Source organism: Nycticebus coucang, chromosome 13 (genome assembly GCF_027406575.1).
Source record: "Nycticebus coucang isolate mNycCou1 chromosome 13, mNycCou1.pri, whole genome shotgun sequence".
In the NCBI taxonomy this organism is placed as follows: domain Eukaryota; kingdom Metazoa; phylum Chordata; class Mammalia; order Primates; family Lorisidae; genus Nycticebus; species Nycticebus coucang.
In genome coordinates, this window is record NC_069792.1 from 25449088 (window position 1) to 25466169 (window position 17082).

General features: G+C 39.3%; 1 protein-coding gene across 2 annotated transcripts in view; it reads left to right on the forward strand.

Annotated features, from left to right (window-relative positions):
- The first annotated feature begins 267 nt into the window (after positions 1–267).
- Positions 268–17082, forward strand: part of CRISPLD1 (cysteine rich secretory protein LCCL domain containing 1) — a 43799-nt gene continuing 26984 nt past the window's right edge. Inside the window, exons 1-2 of one of the 2 annotated variants that reach the window (XM_053558831.1) lie at positions 268–630; positions 1610–1929. In XM_053558831.1, the coding sequence (XP_053414806.1) occupies positions 1672–1929 (258 nt within the window). In that variant the 5' untranslated portion in view covers positions 268–630; positions 1610–1671. Of the gene's footprint in view, positions 631–1609; positions 1930–17082 lie in introns of those variants that run through there. The other variant, XM_053558832.1, reaches the window with a different exon arrangement.

Sequence of the window (17082 nt, forward strand, 5' to 3'; positions counted from 1 at the left end):
GCACACACCTCCCGCGGGGTCTAGAAGGCGAAAGCACGCCCCCAAAGGCCGGGCGCTGCTCGGGGAGAAGCGGGGCGGCTGCTCCCTGCGGCGCGGGAGGGCCCTGGGCCAGGGCTGGAGGGAGGCGGCGGCGGCGGCGGCGGTGGGCGAGGAGGGGCGCTCGCATCACGTGCGCGCGCTCGGGCCGCAATAAATGCCCGCGAGCGCCCGGGAGCGGCGGAAGCGTCCGGCGCCTGGCTCTGAGCGGGCGGCTGCACCGAGCTAGAGCGCGAGCCCGTCGCCAGCCGTCGCCAGCCGTCCCCGCCGAGCCCTCTCCAGTCCCCGCCCCCCGCTCCTGCAGAGAATGCTCGGCGACGCTGGGGCGCCCACTCTGGCGAGCTGAGAGGGCAGCTCCCTTCTGGCCCTGACCGCGCGGTCTAACTTCGGAGCGCTTCGCCTGCCTCTCCTTCCAGGGTGAAGGGAGCTCAGAGGCAGTGGCTGGCGTCCTCCTCCAGGCTGCGCAGCCTCCGGACGCGCCGTGGCCGGGTCCTTCCCGAGCGGGGCGCTCGGTGTGCGGCTGTGCGAGGACTGGGGCGCTGCGGAGGCCGCCGTCCCGCTGCTCAGCTCTCCCCGGAACTTCACACTGGAGAGGTAAGGGCGATTCTAAAACGCGTCGCTGGGGTCACCTTGCCAACTTTTTCTATTTCACTTTTCTTTCTTTTAAAACCCTACAAAACAGAACACACAAATAATTCCTGCCCCCCAACTTTTAGAGATGGTCAGGCAGGGAGGGTCGGCGTTTAAGATTGATGGAAGCTTGTTCTTGTAAGTGACTTTGCGGGTTCGTCTCCGTCTCGCGCTCTCCTTTTCGGTGGAGTGAAGAGTGTGCTTCTGCAGGACGTGGGAGGAAAACTTTGAGGCTACCGAGGAGCTGCTGGCATTCGTGAGTGCAGGCCGCACGTTAGGCACAAACTTTCCAGGGAATAATGATTGAGATCTTACCTGCCCCAGGATAAGAGGAGACTTCTTCCAATGACCCGAACCATTCATTCTCAGTAGTTCACGGCCCCCCCACCCCCCATGCACCCATGGATACTTGTATGAATAGCCTTTTATTAAGACATTCACCCTAAATTTCAGAATATTGTGGTCTTTGTGAATGTGAACCGGAGATGGAACACTGGAATAAAATATACCTAAAATAAAAAATAATACTTTAAAACTCTATAGAGAAACATGGACCTCTGGATTGAAATGAAACGCTCTGGGTAGATAACATCCTTTGCAGACTATACGTATATAATATATAGCCACTTAAATCTTGTAATTCAGAAATTAGTTTGATTTTTTCCAAGTTTCGACTCTGCAGGGTACTTTTGCCATTTATTTTTGGCCTCGTGGATATTACCTGGAAATATACGTGCCTATTTTGTGAAAAAACATGTATTATGAAAAGTCCTCTGGGAGAAAAAAAAATGCATTGGAAACAAGTTATTCAAAAAAGCGGGTGTCTCATTTTTTGGTGTTATATAGATAAATCAAAACTGGCATACCCTTGTTGTAACTTTGTTTTGCTTTTGTTAATATCTTGTTGGTGACTTTATCTTAATCACATAACATGTCTTTATAGCCAAAAGGAGTGGACGAGCCTGTCTTGGAGTTTTTCCCCGGGAAATCCTGAGGTCGTTCATTATGAAGTGTACCGCGGGGGAGTGGCTCAGAGTAACCACCGTGCTATTCATGGCTAGAGCAATTCCAGCCATGGTGGTTCCTAATGCCACTTTATTGGAGAAACTTTTGGAAAAGTACATGGATGAGGATGGTGAGTGGTGGACGGCCAAGCAAAGAGGGAAAAGGGCCATCACAGACAATGACATGCAGAGTATCTTGGACCTTCATAATAAATTACGAAGTCAGGTGTATCCAACAGCTTCTAATATGGAGTATATGGTAAGGAAATTTTTCAAGTGGTATGTACAAAAGAAATACTCATGTTTTCAGTCATCACAGTTAAATTCTCTCTCATGCTGCTTCTTAATCTCTGTTTGTCCAGTATGGAATTAAAAAAATAGATTTTCTTTGAGGCTGTCTTCCTCTGCATATTTTATTAGCAATCCTCTCGTTTCTGAGAGCTCTTGGAATTTCAGAGTAGAATTAAACGTCTTTAAATGGAATGTTCGTACTAGGTACTCTAAATTGAACTCTTACTCAGAAGGTTACTCTACTAAAAATACTGATTAGTTGGTGTATTTGCTTTTAAGTGACTTAATAGACAAATTGCTTCCTAATTTCCAACTGGTAGAACCTGCTTAGGAATAGCGGGTCTTGAAAATTCAGAGATTAATAATTTCAAGACATACATACAGTATATGTTGTTTCTAATGGGCCTTGTTTTCTTACAAATATGTAAATGACACGCAACATATGGTTGCTATATGTTAAACAATACTTTGAAAATGGCATTTTTCCCCTGGATTTATTATTTGAAGTATGAAAATAAGCCTAGGTAAATGATTAAATAAAACTATGCACCTATCCTTAATCACCTTATATTTACTCTTAAAGTAAATTAGCAAGTTTAAGAAACAAAATTACTTAAGGCCATCAGTGTATAACTCAATACACTATTTCATACCCTGAATATTTAGAAAACATAAAAAAACCTATTATATGTATTTCTTCCATAAATTAGGAATGTACTAATGAAGGCTGATAATAGTTATTGGTGATGGTAAAGTTTATTTCATGAACATTGGAAATGACATTTCTCCTTTGGGTGCATTGAAGGTTGCAGTTAATTTTAATGCATGCTGGTTTTTCTTCTTTTCTGCATTTACATTAGTTTTGATGGCTCTTCTTCATTTAGATAACTTTCAGGAAACATGGAAGATCTAGGTTTCCATTACGTATTATAAAATATGCTATTGTAGTAACTTTTCCAAGAAAAAAAAATCACCCAAAAAATAGTAGCACTGATGAGAACTCATCACTGGTTAAGAGATGGAATCCAGAAATTAGGCTGTATAGATGTCATTTATAGCACTGACACACATCAGCTATGTGACTTTCGGCAGTTACTCATTTTTCTCCACATCAGTGGCCTTGTGTCTAGCATGTATATTCACCCTAAGGGGTGGTTGTGAAGATTAAATGAGACAATCTGGGCAAAGTTTAGCTCATTATCAGGCATACTGCAAAGTCTCAGTAAATGTTACTAGGATACATATTACTAATTTTATGTCTCCTCCTGTTTAAATATGATATCTAAGGAAATATGACATCTGTGTTATCTCATATTCCTTCTTCTGTATTTTAGAAAGTGTTTGTCCAAAGCGAAAAGTTCTATGACTTCTTCGTCTGTGAGACTTCAAACAGAAAAGCCAATTATGGAATATTTCCAACCAGGCCAGCCACTGTCTGCCTATTCCATGTGGATAGGTATTCAATTGCATTTTATTTAAAATACGAAAGAACTTGGAAGTTTAAACCCACAAAAAGAAATCTGAGAATATTTGTGTGTGTTTTAAGTAATATGGAAATCACGAAAGAACAGTTCTGTGATTTGTTTTTATGTCTGACTTCCAAAAAGAAATTGCTTATTGTATGATGTCTGGTCTGGGATGTTTATATGAGTTTCATTTTAGTTTCACTGGTTTCATTCTACCCTTGAAATGTAGATTCAGAAACCAGCCAGGGTTTATATTGTGTTGCCCTTAGATACTGTTAGCACTGGAACGGTGTCTAAGCCATTAATTAGGCTCCAGAGGAGTGCATTGCACATGTGTGTACACCACGGGAACACATTTTCTAGAATGCAGGTTTAAGGGGAAGTCTAAAATAACAATACTATTTTATTTGAAAAATACTGTTGATTTAAACATTTAATAGCAATGTAAGTATAGATTGCTATAGATCTATAGATGTAGATCATGCTTATATAAATACAATTTATCCAAAGTCACTTAAAATGTATTTATTCTGAGAAAACAAATTTAAAAAGTGGCTAAAAAGCTAATTCCTATAAAATCTGCAATGTCCTAAGATAAGTGTCACCACTATTAGTCCCTTGTACCCTATATGTCATTTCATGTTAGAGACTTGAGTAGAGTCTTAGTTACACTTGGTCATGTTAGAGTCTTACTTACACTTGGTGAGTATTTTACTCTATTCTTTGTCCTTGAATGTATAGTAGTCAAGTTACACCCACACTTAGTAACATTACATCCCTGCCCATACTTTTTCCCTCATTTAACTTGTAGTGTTAAAAATTGAAAATGAAAAGCCCTATTTTCCCTGGAAGAGCCTATAGGTTGAGAAGAATAGACACATTTGAAAACTTTCTAGGAAGCAGGGACACACACCTGTTTGTTTATGTGTATGATAAAGTGAAGGGAGCACAGAACGATGGGACGTTCCTAATTGTGAGAGATAATCAATGGGGAAGACAAGCTATATGTTGTTTTTTGAAAGTGGTCAGGGACTTGAATGGATTGAAAGAGTGGAAGGTAGACGTCATTTAGAGGAAGAGGAACAGAAAAACACAGGGTGACAGGAATTTCCAGGCTAGTTGTAGTGAAGGGGAAGCAGATGAGGTTGATGGAAGCACAGATCGTGTGGCAGAATTAGGAAGCAGGGAAATGAATTGTTGGTGATAGGAACCAGTAATCCTAAGGAAGGGGATTACCTACAATTAATTTAGGGTAAATTGACAAAGTGGGTCATCCAGTGAACCTGTTGCTAAAGATGCAATTGATTCTGGAGGAAAAAAAGACTGAGTGTTGTTTTTCCCATTGGTAAAATCAATGAGAGAATATAAACCTCACAGGTTGTAATGAGATAGACATTTGATGCTGCTGAATAGGTTCATTTTCTTCAAGCCTTTCCTTCCATGGGCTTTAAGAACCTATGGCTTGGTACTTTTATCTCACGTCTGTATTTTCTTGCCATCTCTAAAAACCTTGTTCCCCAGCTTTTCCCTTTTGTCCTTCCCTTTGGCCTTCCCTGCACTTGACTTTAAGTACCATCATGTCTTTGTGACTCCACATTCTATGTCTTCACCCAACAGCGCTGTCTTTGAGCTTCATTTTTCTATTTCCTTCTGCCTTTTGGATCATATCTATGGGGTACTATTCCAAAGTTATTTAAGCCAAAAATGTCTGAAAAGAAACCTAAGTAAAAAAAACCTAAAAAAGAAAAAAGAAAAGAAAGAAACCGAGCTAACCTAACTGCCTCATCCTTTCCCTCCACCCTCACCTGTCTACCTGCCCCTTCTTAGGTTTCTTTCCAAGTTTATATCATCGACATCTGCTCAGTCCTAAGAATCATACAAACTTCCCTGCTCTAAACTGGACACATTTTCAATTCCTGCCACTCATTTCCATGTAACATATATACAAAAACATAAGTATACAATTACTTGCCAAGTTGTATAGATTCTGTCTCAAATATCTTTTGAATCCATCACTTTGATTTCCTCGTAATATTACATCACTCCTACATTGTTACTATAGCTTCACACCTAGCTGACCATGGCAATCCCTTCCTACTTTATTTCTGATTTACTCCATTCTCTTCACTGTTCCTAAAGCTGATTTTTCCCTCACACAAATCTGTGTTGGTTGCTCAGCTGCACATACATACTTTTGACGCCTGGCTGCTTGCAGGAGGGCTGCTTAAAGCCCACCATGGTTAGCTTCTAAATGGAAGCCCCTGTGCTGTCGTCTGCTCGTAGTGCCGGACTTCCTTGTGTGTATTTGAGCCTGTGTTCACATTGAATTACTCACTGTTCTCAAAGATAGGCATGGTTCTTCACGCCTCTGTGTCTCTTTGCTTGTTCCAGGGCCTTTATACTTGGAATGCCAGTGCCTCCCATCTATTCCTAACAAACTCTTATCACCCAAGACTTAAGTTCAAAGGTTGTCTTTCCTATAAAGCTTCCTCTGTTATACTCATTCCTCTGAAGTGCTTTCTTGAAGCCTATTGATAGTATTAAAGTTTTGTTGCAATGAAATACTTACATGTCTGTTTTCCTTTCCAAGACTTTGAATTCCTTCAAGGGTAAGAATCGTACCTTATTTATCCTTATAACTCAGAGCCTGGTGCATAGAAGAGGTGCTCAAGAAATGTTTGTTGATTGAATGGATTGCTGAATGCTCACTAAATATGCTTTGAATTAACAAATAGATGAAAGAATAGGTAAGATTGTACGTGAGATGAATATGGAGAACTGGTATGAAAGAGGAATTATAATAATGAAAGTCTAGAAGGAAGAATCCCACCAAAACTAGAGATACTGATGTAGGAAATTGGAAACATTTGAGGAGAAGGCATAACTACGTCAAATAAGGAAGGATTTTTTATTTCTATTTTTCACATGTTCATGGGATCCAAGAATTGTTTTGGAATATAGAGCTCCTGAGCTAATAATAAAGGTATTCAAATGTTGTGGGCTTTAAATAATAAAATGAATTAATGAGTATTTACTTCCTGTTACAAATTTTAAATCTACAGCCTCTAAAACATTATAGATTGATTGAAATCCAGAATGATTTACTACTTAAGTCTACAATGTACTTTAGTAACCAGGGCACTTGACCTTAGAAAGGGTACATGGGGCAATAACATGCATCATTTCTTGCTATTACTCTGCTCCCTTGCCTTTTTGAGAATCGGGAGGGCTGATGGCTGAATGTATTCACCCTCTCACCTCACTGATGAATGAGGATATGGGCAGAACTGTGGAAAGGCACTTTTCCAAATGTAGACCAAAATACATCTGAATACCTCTCCTTTGAGCCAGATAACCATTGGTGCTTTCTGTCTGTGGTGCACGTTGATGGACACAATGGCTTGATTCCAGTTTGTTACTTACAGTTTTTTCTAAGGCCAGGTTTAAAACTGGAAAGCATTCTGTTTTGCTTTGTTTTCTCTGGGCTTCTGTACAGAAGATAATTCCAGAAACTGAATATGGGACAACTACTTTGTTGAACACATGGAGTCTAGTCTGGGATATCCAAAAGTTATTCTTAGCTTGTGTGTTGCTCTGTTTATTCCCACAAATCTATATTTTCAGATATTTGCCATCAGTATGGCCTCACAATTTGTTTCCCCATAGTACATTTCTGAATCTTGGTAAAAGTGTCAGGAAATCACTGCAAGTAAGGTTATTGCAACTCTTGATTCTTAAATAATAGTTGTCTGTCTGTGTGCTAGGGCTTGCCTGGTATTTTCAAAAAATAATATTTCTATCTTTTATTGATATATACTATCTTTATGCACTTATAAGCCCATGAAATCTCTTTATTGATTTAAAGAATATCATCAACTTTTTAAATTATTGTATTTTTATAAATTTAAAATAGCATCTTTAATTTTCATAAAGTATTTTATGCTTTCCTTTAGTAGTATTTATATACTTTAACTTTTTTTTTTTGGGGGGGAGTCTCACTTGGTCACCCCTGCTAGAGTGCCGGGGCCTCAGCTCACAGCAACCCCAAACTCTTAGGCTCAAGTAATTTTTTTGCCTCAATCTCCCAAGTAGCTGGGACTACAGGTGCCCACCGCAACACCTGGCTACTTTAGAGCCAGGGTCTCGCTCTTGCTCAGGCTGGTCTTCAACTCCTGAGCTCAGGAAATCCATCCGCCTCAGCCTCCCAGAGTGTTAGGATTACAGGAGTGGGTCACTGTGTCTGGCCTACAATAATATTTTAAGTATCTTTGTAGAATTTAAAAAAATTACAAAACCGTAATTTCAATAGTTTCTATTAAGACATTGACCCTTTAATGTATTTTTGTTTTTGAAAATTATCTGATAGATCCCAATGCCTCCAGGAAGAAAATAACATTACAGGCCAGTTCTGTTTAATTTAGTAACCTGGGAGTTCTGGAAGATTAAAGTTTCTCCCTTAAATATTGACATAGCCATACATCTAAGTGTTTAAATATAAGAGAAGAAAAGTAATTTCAATAGGAGAAGGGAATACTCAGAGTCAGAAAAATGCCACAAAATTTTGGAATTTTATTGTTATTTATTCCTTCATCCAGCATGTATTAGGAGTTTGCCAAACACTATGTAAGGCCCAGCAGTAAACATAACAAACATGCATCTTTGCACGGAACAGGCGTGGTGAAGGCTCTGACTGAGCAAGGGGGCCCATGTGTCTGACAGAGAGTGAGCATGGGAAGTGTGTATGAAGTGAGATCAGAGATTTAATTGCAGAGGGCAGATGTAGGTCGTTGTAAAGACCCTCACTTTTAGTCTGAGGGGTAAGAAGCCATTTGATGCATTTGGACAGAAGAGAAGCATGGTCTTACTTATGCTTAACGCAGGATCCTTCTGACTTTGTTGAGAACACACTTCAGGTGGTTGGAGGAAGGGCACATCTTTGAACAGAAAGATGTTACAGCAGGTGAGTGGAGTGGTAGCCAGGAAAGTGGGGAGAAGAGTAAAAGAGTGTGAATATTAAACCCCTTTGTGATCATACCATTAATCTTAAAAAATTTGGGGATGCCTGTGGCAAAATGAATGAAACTGATTTGGCTGGGAGGCAGCCAGTAGGCTGGGATTTCCTGTGTCTGCTGCAATATCTAAATCTATCCAAGCCTTGGCTACTGTGTTTTGAAAACTGATGGCATTTTCCATTCTAGTTTAAATATTGATGGGGAAGATTCTGGATCCTTCAACTTGCAGGGACTTCCAGAATAGTTGCAGAGAATCCGGCAATCACCATTTACTTGGTACCCATTTTACCAACATAATTATAAGAATAGAGGAGGTGGAATTCAACTTCTGCCTTCCCACTCTTCCCAGGATAGAGATGCCTACTCCTTTCCCACCTAGGATGCCCTTCTCTCCCAGCCCCAGTCTCCTCCTCCTTCCCTCCATAAACAACAGGCGGTGAGAACTTTAGCGCCAGAAGTAGAATAGGAAGTGGTCCAGTTCCTGTCCAGTAATCACCATTTGCACGATCATAGGGAATGTAATTGGGATTTTATTCATTTCGGAGGGCGCACAGACAGATTTTGGATGCAAGATGTGACTGTACAGTTGAGGAATGGAAGCATTGGCGTTGCCGTTTTCTAAGGTAGGGAAGGATGTGGATACAGCAGCTTTTGGTAGAGAAAGCTGGAGCTCAATTTTGAACATATTAAACGTGAGATTTAGCTTAAATAAGCAATTGAATGTGTCGAATGTACAATTAGACATATAACAATTAGATATAAGTAAGCCAGTATCAGACATAAAGTTAGGATTCGTCAGCATCACGTGGTATTTAAAGTTGTGAGGAGGGGAGAGATTTCAAGGGAATGTGTATAGACAGAGATCTTCGGCTTCCGTGAGCCCTTGACACACTTTTAAAAGTGTAGAGGAAGAGAAGGTGCGGGGGAACAAGGAGGGAAATTGAGAATTAGGGAGAAAACCAGAGGAACAGGAGAAAGTATGATCAACTCTGTCAGAAATGCTGCTTATAAAATTCAATTAAAATGCAGATATGATGATATTATAACATTTCACAATATGGGAGCTGCTAGAGATCTGATAAAACAGTTTGGGTGAAGTGTTAACGGTCCAAGAGTGGTTCAAGAATGGGATGAGAGAAATTAACATGCTTATTCATTTGTTTATTTATCAAATATGCAACATCTCTTGTGGGCCAGCTGGTATCCACAATCTTAACTCTTTTCCAGCCAAAAGTTTTCAACTTAGTTTTGGAAGAGATAATTCAATTAGGGAATATATTTCAAATTTTATGATGGCAATAGGGAAATGTAATTACATAATATTTTTTGCAGTTGCCTCAACTGAATACCTTTATTAAAAACTGAAAATATTAATTTATAATCATATATAATCAAGGTTAAGAGTAGCGTTTAGTTCAGGGACATTCTCTCTTTGCTGTTGTTGAGGCTGTGCTGTCTCACATATTTCTTATAGGAATTATACAACAACATACACATGTACACAGCTATGATTTAATTTAAAAAGTGAAAAAAATAATAAAAGTTACAGATGTTAAAAAAATAAGAATAAAATTCAAATTCTCTCTTTTTTTTGAGATAAGAGTCTCACTTTGTGAGAAAGCGACCTTGAACTTTTGGGCTCCAGCAATCCTCTTATCTCAGTTGTTTTTTTTTGTGTTTTTTTTTTTCATTTTTAGTAGAGATGGGGATCTCACTCTTTCTCAGGCTGATCAAATTCTCGTTTTTAATGATTTTAATAACTCAAAGCCAAGTGATTATAAAAATGATAGTAGGTCATTGATTTGCATATAATATATAAAATAATATGGGTGATATATGTGTGCACCTATATGTACTTTTTAGTTTATGGAAAGAAAAATGTGAATATTAAAGTGGTAATTATCTAATGAAAATATTTCAGTATTTGTGTCTAAGTAATTATTTTTTTACGATAATTTTAACAGGCTACAGCACGTGTGTTTAGGAAAATACATTTAATTCAACAAATACTGATTGAGCATTTTTGTGTCAGGCACTATTTTTGATGCTAGGGAATACATTAGTGTATAAAAAGTTTGACAAGTTAAAGGAAATAAGCAGAGTGAGTTGACAGAGGATGGATGCTAGAGGTGGCGCTAATCATGAGTAGTTGAGGAAGGCTTTTCTGATGGTGGCTTTTGGTCTGAAAGCTGACTTAGAAGGAGTCAGATAAACAAAGATACAGAAGACCTATCATTCTAGGCAAAAGGAATAGCAGATACGAAGAGTTTAAGTCAGGCTTGGCACCTGTAGTTCAAGTGGCTCGGGCGCCAGCCACACACACCGGAGCCAGCCACATACACCGGAGCTGGCAGGTTGGAAGCCAGCCCGGGCCCACCAAACAACAATGACAACTACAAACAAAAATAGCCGGGCGTTGGGGCAGGCGCCTATGGTCCCCAGCTATTTGGGAGGCTGAGGCAAGAGAGTCACTTAAGCCCAAGAGTTGAAGGTTGCTGTGAGCTGTGATGCATGGCACTCTACCCAGGATGACAGCTTGAGACTCTGTCTAAAAAAAGAAAAGAGTTTAAGTCAGGAGTAAAGCCAGAATTTCACAAAGAAGCCTGAGTGGCTGAGTTTTATTCAGGAATGGAAAAGTATTAGAAGCATATGTATAATTTTTTTGTGCCTTAAGGTGAGAAGAAATTTGTATTTTATTCTGAGTGAAATGGAGAGCCCTTGGTTAGTTTTTTTACAAGGTACTGATCTGTTCTTCTTTCCATTTTTATAACGTTGCTCTGACTACCTTTAGAGAATGGTCTGAAGGAGAGACAAGGCTGAAAGCAGAGAGATGAATTGGAAGCTACTGCAGAATTCTGGGTTGAGTGATGATGGTGACCTGACCCACTGTGAAATGGTAAAGTTGGAGAGAAGCGGCTAGTTTCAGGGTCTGTTTTAATGAGATTGCTGACTGGTTTAATGGATAGCTTTATTACGAACAGTAATGGGTAAAGAGGAATCTGGGATGTTCTTGGATATTTACAAGCACTTGGGGGATAGTTAAAGCATTTCTTGAGACAGAAGAAATCAGAGAAAGTGAAGATGAAATCACGAGTTTCTTTTGGCTAAGCTTTGAGATGCATGCCATCTTAAGTTGCTTTTAATGGTCAGTGGAAAGGCCAAACTCCATACAAATGTGAACATCATGGAAATATTATCAGGAACCATCTAAACTGAACTGACTGAACAACATCCTCCAAGGAGAGAAGACTTATGGACAAGACCTGGATGCCATAGATTGAGGCTGGAGCACAGCACTCTGTAAGGGTTGAACAGAAAGGAAAAGTTAGCAAAGCAGCTGAGAACAAATGATTAGTAAGCTTAGAGGAAATGGCATAATGTTGTCCTGGAAGTCAAGTTTAACGAGAGAAGTCAACTTTTCTCACTGTTGATGAGAACCTGCATAAGATGAAGAAGAAAAATAAACAATGGTTTTGTCAGTACTGAGGTCATTGGAGATCTTTCTAAGACTCATTCCAGAGGTGAGGTCTGCACAGAAGTCTTGTTCAGGAGTTAGGAAGAGAAGGGGAGGTGGGGGTAGAGAAGTAATTTTAACTTCTCAGGATGATGTTGCTGTGAAGGAGATGAGAGAAATTGGAGAATAGCTAGAGGGAAATATGGGAAGCTTTCGTTTTTGTTTTTTAGACAGTATGTTTTTAGACTGATAGTGAGCAGATTGAGAAAGCATTTGGCATAGAAAGAAGAAAATATAAATTCAAAGTCAGCTCATTTATTCTGAGGGGAAAGGCTGAGGTTGTTGATAGAGGAGCAGGTAGTTTGGAGTATCTGTTTTCAAAGGAATCAGATATTAGATACAGATACAGACCAAATAGTGTGCTTAAGGTTCACATTACAAATTGAATGCTAAGTACAGATAGTTGTATAGTAATCTAACAATGAAATTTGGAATTATGGAAACTACAAACCTAAATATGTGACTTAGATCAGTGAGTTACTAAACTGGCCAGAAATAACCCAAAACTATGACTGATGAATCTTACTTTTTTTCCCCTCTTTTGACTAGTTCGCATAATTAATATGGTGTCAATAAGGGTTTATTAAGTCAGTTACTTGCACACACATGGGTATTGGGAAAAATACAGCAGATTTTTCATATTAGCTGCTCATCAGTCTGAAAGGCAAAACATTTAGTAGGCTTTACATGCTTTATATTTTAAGTTTTTAACCAAAAAATATTTTGAAATTTATCATCCTGGTATTAAAGATAGAAAGTGCTTTTTACAGGAAAGCAAATGAATATGATTTGGGGGGTAGAAATAATGGCACTTTAGTCAAATGCCACTCAAATTTTAATGTGCGTTTGAATCCCCTGGTTAATCTTGTTAACATGTAAATCCACCCCCCCCCACACACACACATTCTGCATTCCTAATGAGCTCCCCAGTGAAATGACAGCCAGTAGGAACTCATTTAATGACAAAGTTCTGTTGAACAGTGAAAAGTGAAGTGTCGCCAATAGCAGGATAAACTTTAAAGCCCATATGAGGGAGGAGGGAAGAGGGAGAATTTCAGCGTGGGTAAGTCTGGGAGTAGGGGGCAGCAATTAGATAATGAGCTATTAGGTAAGACCCGCATAAACATAGGAGTTACTGTTTATAGATTAACCCCTGTGCAACTCAAACAATACGAAGTAACCACAAAAACACTGGACAGTCCAGTGAAGGTGATGGCAATAAGACATAAAACTGTTTTACACTTGCTCAATACATGGCAACTGCATGGCTGACAGGCTGAGTACGTGACCACACTCAGATGTAGTCAGGAGGAGGAAAACCAAAATGATGGAAGTGCTGGGGGAGGGGCAGCTCTTGAATGGCGATGAAATAAGATCAGAACTCTTGTCTGCAAGGAAAAGACCAAGAAGTCTGTTACATCAAGACTGCTGAAGACGAAGGGAGTGTGACCAGTGCTATTTCACGTGAACATCTTTGCTGGTGTTTTTTCACGCTGAACAAACCTGGCCAACCGACTCCCCTAGGCAGGTGTGAAAGTGCTTTACGCCCCCCTTGTGTGCTCTCTGATGCATCTCTCCTCCTGCTTCAAGGCTCACCCTAAGTAGCATATGCTTTTGTCTACATGCTCCAGAGTTAGGTGCTGACCCCAGCCCAGATCCCTGGTTCCCGCAGGGTCTTGGATGTGACTGTGCCTGTGCTGTTTACATCCTTGTCTCTTTTTCCAGCCTTACCTTCCTCTGTGGGAGGGGACTGTGCTACAACCGTCTTTGCGTTCCCCAGCTGAGGGGCAGACACATGCTCTAAGCTCAAGCTGTGCTAGTTGGAAGGGGAAAAAAAAAATGGAATGAATGAATGAAAAAAAATGAAAAGGTGATTAGATTTTCACCAGTGATTTAAAGTGGACAGTGTTAGAAGGACGTGATTAATTGTGTCTTGACAAGATAGTGTTATGAGAAAATTATAAAAGCATTCTTTTCAGTGAAGTAAGTAGTCTGCTTATGTTTTACTTAACTTTATATTTTTAAATATAGTAGCTTTGGGGGAGGGTAAAGTGATTCTTTAATAAGTATGACAGGTGTCTCAATTATCCCTGTATTTGTGACTTTCTGAGTTATATTACGTTACTGATATCTGTGTATCATGTGTGACACGGGCGTGGTCAGAACCCTTAAGAATGTAGGGATAGGATTGTGTAAGAGAGAGAGTGATCAGAACGCCAAGGCTCCTGCTGGAGAATTGTTTTCAAGATATCAGTGACAAGGGGTAAGAAGTACAGGTTAATATTATTCAACTGCATATAAATCACAAAAAATTTCATAGTAAAGCAATGACAGGAAAGGCCTCTTCCATGAGATGTGTTTTGAAACAGTATTTGGAAGTGGTTATCATCGTTATATGGTAGGTAGGAGTATGGTAGAGGGCATGTGAATGCTGAGAACCTTTTCAGTAAGGTATTGATGTGAAACTATGTGTCCAATTTGTCTCAAGGTGGAGGATGTGGCAGTCAAGTTTTATATGAATTGGTCCCAGCCTCCATTATGATTATATTTAAGGACAAGTTTTGCCAAATGATGAAAAGGACCTTGTTCAATCAAGTGAATCATGGCAGCCTTGAGTGGCATAGCGCTATTCATTTTTCTTCTCTGCATACCTATGAAGAAATCATTTCATTGGCAGTAATTTGGCAGTATTAGTTTGACTTTTCATTTTATTTTTATTTTTTTTTATTAAATCGTAGCTGTGTACATTGATATGATCATGGGCATCATTCACTAGCTTCACAGACCGTTTGACACACTTTCATTACACTGGTTAACATAGCCTTCCTGGCATTCTCTCAGTTACTGTGAGTAACTTTTTAGTTACTAGTTTGACTTTTTAAAGCGAAACAGTTATCACAAATTATTTCCAAACTTTGAGTTTATTAACACCTTAAAAATTACTTCTGCTCATCTGGATAGGCAGATACAGGTGTCATCTAAGTGTCAGGAGGTTTACGTAAAAGTGGGTCTTGGGAATTTAATGCTTTTATCAAAAGTGTTAAACTAGTTAATGATTGAGAAATTCCAACCAGGGATAACTTACTCTAAACTTTGTTTTATAATTAATATTATTAATTACACTTTAATTCCAGGAAGATTATGCTTTCGTTGAAACTATGGCAGTGATTTCCTTGTTTTTGAATCATTTAAAATTTTGGCGTTGAATTTCCTTCTTTTGTCAAGTGAACACCAGCCATGTTCCAAATGTGGAGGAAAGGGCTGCTTTAATCATAAAGGAAGCTGATTCCTGGGAGGAAGAGAACATTTACTAAGTCTTGCATGTGTCAAGTAAATTAGTTAGGCAGTTTACTAATACAGATTTCTTGATATTCTCAGATACTTATTTCTCAGCAGGAAACAAAGTCCACAATAACAAGGGTTTAGTGGGGAAAATAAATAATTGGGGGGGGGGTCTGTAAGCAGAGGTGTGGGCAGGGTTAAGGCCAGCCACAGGGCCAGATGAGGTGCCCAGGCTTGAGTGGTCCTGTGACAGGCTGGTGAGAACAGGAGCCTGAAGCGAGGTTCTTTTTTCTTTTATTTTTTATTTTTATTTATTTATTTATTTTATTAAATCATAGCTGTGTACGGTTCTGTGACCGGGCCCTGTGACTGGGCCCTGTGACCATCATGGTAAGGCAGTGAGGACTCAGGGGGCTCATTCATCTTCCATTCTCTGAGTTCCTGCTTGTATGTTTCATTGGCCAGTCCCTCCAGAAGCCAGGGAGCAAGAGAGGCTAAGGTCACTCATTATGTGGAGGTGAGCCTTTTGCCACATAGAGCTTGCTTGGCAGCAAGGAGCTGAGAATTGGCTACACGGATGAAAAATACTTCGTACAATCTTCCTTCTCAAATTTTCAAGGACCTGTGAAAACTATATATACACTATTTTAAAAATCTTCACCTTAGTTGTTGAATAAATGTTGAGAGAGATCATCCCTGAAGAAACCCTAAAAATCCAATTGAGGACCAGTGGTTATTAAACCAGATGGAGCTTCACAGCAGTCAGGGAAAATAGGGTGTGCTTTACACAGCTCTCGCTCTGTTCAGTGGTGTAAAAATTTATCATTCTTAAGGCAAGAATTGTTACTAAAAACACAGAATTCTTAATACAACAACATAGGAATGATGAGCAATGTAATATAGCAATTTCATTAAAAGTATGTAAATACGCATTTCAATGTCTTTGGCTTAAGTTGAAGTTTTAGTGTTAAGTTGTAGATTTCAGTTTCTATAAATCCGCAAACTTTCTCTTTGACTAATTTGCACAAGAAGCTTTTTATTCATGATATATCTTTTTTTAATTTTGAAAATTTGGCATCCCCCAATAAATAAAACAATTAGTTTTTACTCACATCCAAAAACTAAGTTACTGTTATTCAAAACTAACATTCAAAAACTAAGTTACTGTTATTTGATATTTATTTATTTATTTTTTTTTATTAAATCATAGCTGTGTACATTGATATAATCATGGGGCATCATTCACTAGCTTCACAGACTGTTTACCAAGTTTCACATATACTCTTGTAAGATGCACCGCTGGTGTAATCCCACCAATCCCCCTCCCTCTACCCACCTCCCTCCTCCCTCCCCTCCCTTTCCCCCTTCCCCCTATTCTTAGGTTGTAACTGGGTTATAGCTTTCATGTGAAAACCCTAAATTAGTTTCATAGTAGGGCTGAGTACATTGGGTACTTTTTCTTCCATTCTTGAGATACTTTACTAAGAAGAATATGTTCCAACTCCATCCATGTAAACATGAAAGAGGTAAGGTCTCCATCTTTCTTTAAGGCTGCATAATATTCCATGGTGTACATATACCACAATTTATTAATCCATGCGTGGATCGATGGGCACTTGGGCTTCTTCCATGACTTAGCAATTATGAATTGGGCTGCAATAAACATTCTGGTACAAATATCTTTGTTATGATGTGATTTTTGGTCTTCTGGGTATATGCCCAGTACAGGGATTACAGGATTGAATGGCAGATCTATTTTTAGATCTCTAAGTGTTCTCCATACCTCTTTCCAAAAGGAATGTATTAATTTGCATTCCCACCAGCAGTGCAAAAGTGTTCCCTTTTCT